The sequence below is a fragment of the Propithecus coquereli genome, unplaced genomic scaffold (genome assembly GCF_000956105.1).
Source record: "Propithecus coquereli isolate 6110/MARCELLA unplaced genomic scaffold, Pcoq_1.0 Scaffold452, whole genome shotgun sequence".
Lineage (NCBI taxonomy): Eukaryota > Metazoa > Chordata > Mammalia > Primates > Indriidae > Propithecus > Propithecus coquereli.
The window spans coordinates 484,903-485,974 of record NW_012150308.1 but is presented as its reverse complement, the minus strand read 5'-3'; the positions used below and the strand labels follow the sequence as shown (position 1 = coordinate 485,974).

The window sequence follows — 1,072 nt, the reverse complement described above, 5'->3', positions numbered from 1 at the left end:
AATTTGTTTTAGAGAATTAAGTACTAGTGTATAAATAAGCCAGCCCTTGTAATAATTTTTAAAATTGGTTGTTTAACTGCAAAGAAGAAGCTCAAAGCACTATGAATGATAATGTTAATACTGGCAGAAAGAAAACCATTTTGAATTGAAAGTATTAAAACTGATCATCATAAATATATCATGGATCGTAATGGGAAAAATTCATAGTTTAAAAAATACACAAAAAAGAAGTTTCATTTAATTGAAAGAAATAGAATGTACTATTCTTTGTATATTGATGTTGAATTTATTTATTAGATTAACTCATTACCTCAGTTATTAAATATCATATAATATTTCCACTTGCTGCTGAAGCTATTCCATTGATTTATTTTAGTACTCAATAATGGAATAAATTATTGAGTGATTCAATACTTGTAAACTAGTATCAGGTATTTTCACTACCTCTTAGACCTCCATATCTTTTAATGTAGTCCTCATTCTTCTAATACCACTGGATTCAGATGCATTGAAAATGCATTCAAAATAGAGACTTCCTCACTCTCAGAGTTTCCAAAATTTTTTTCTTGTGCTTGAGAACCTTGTTTTTTACTATGTATTCTATCCCACCTCTTTCTAATGTCAAGAGGTTCTTTGATATCCCTAGTGTACTAGAAGAAAAAGGTAAAAAGATATCATTTAACTAACAAAACATAGGAAAAGCAGAGATGAAATCTTCAGTCATAGAGTGGATTGACACAAAGAAGGAATTTATCTTCTTTTTTTTCAACTGTTGATTTCTATTGCTTCAATTCTTGCATATAATTTTGACCAGTGATCATAGTAAACATAGAAAATTAAAAATATTATCCAGTACAGTATTTTGTTTCACTATGAATTCACTGGAAAGATAGTGTCTGGCATCAAATTATTCAAAGTAAAATGTTGAAAATGTATATTGCATTTCAAATGGACACCTACTGTGATCCAACGGACTTGTTGGCCAAGGTCTGTAAAATAAAGTGTGACAATGGAGGAAGCTGCAACACTTTGAATGGTGAGGTAGTCCTTCAAAAAAGGCCCACCTAAAATA

At 29.9% G+C, this 1,072-nt stretch overlaps 1 protein-coding gene across 1 annotated transcript in view; it reads right to left on the bottom strand.

Moving 5' to 3' along the window:
* Positions 1 to 1,072, bottom strand: part of LOC105818827 (trans-2,3-enoyl-CoA reductase-like) — a 137,444-nt gene that overhangs the window by 42,771 nt on the left and 93,601 nt on the right. The window contains exon 3 of the mRNA XM_012654944.1: positions 961 to 1,068. Within this exon, the coding sequence (XP_012510398.1) occupies positions 961 to 1,068 (108 nt within the window). The remainder of the gene's footprint in view (positions 1 to 960; positions 1,069 to 1,072) is intronic.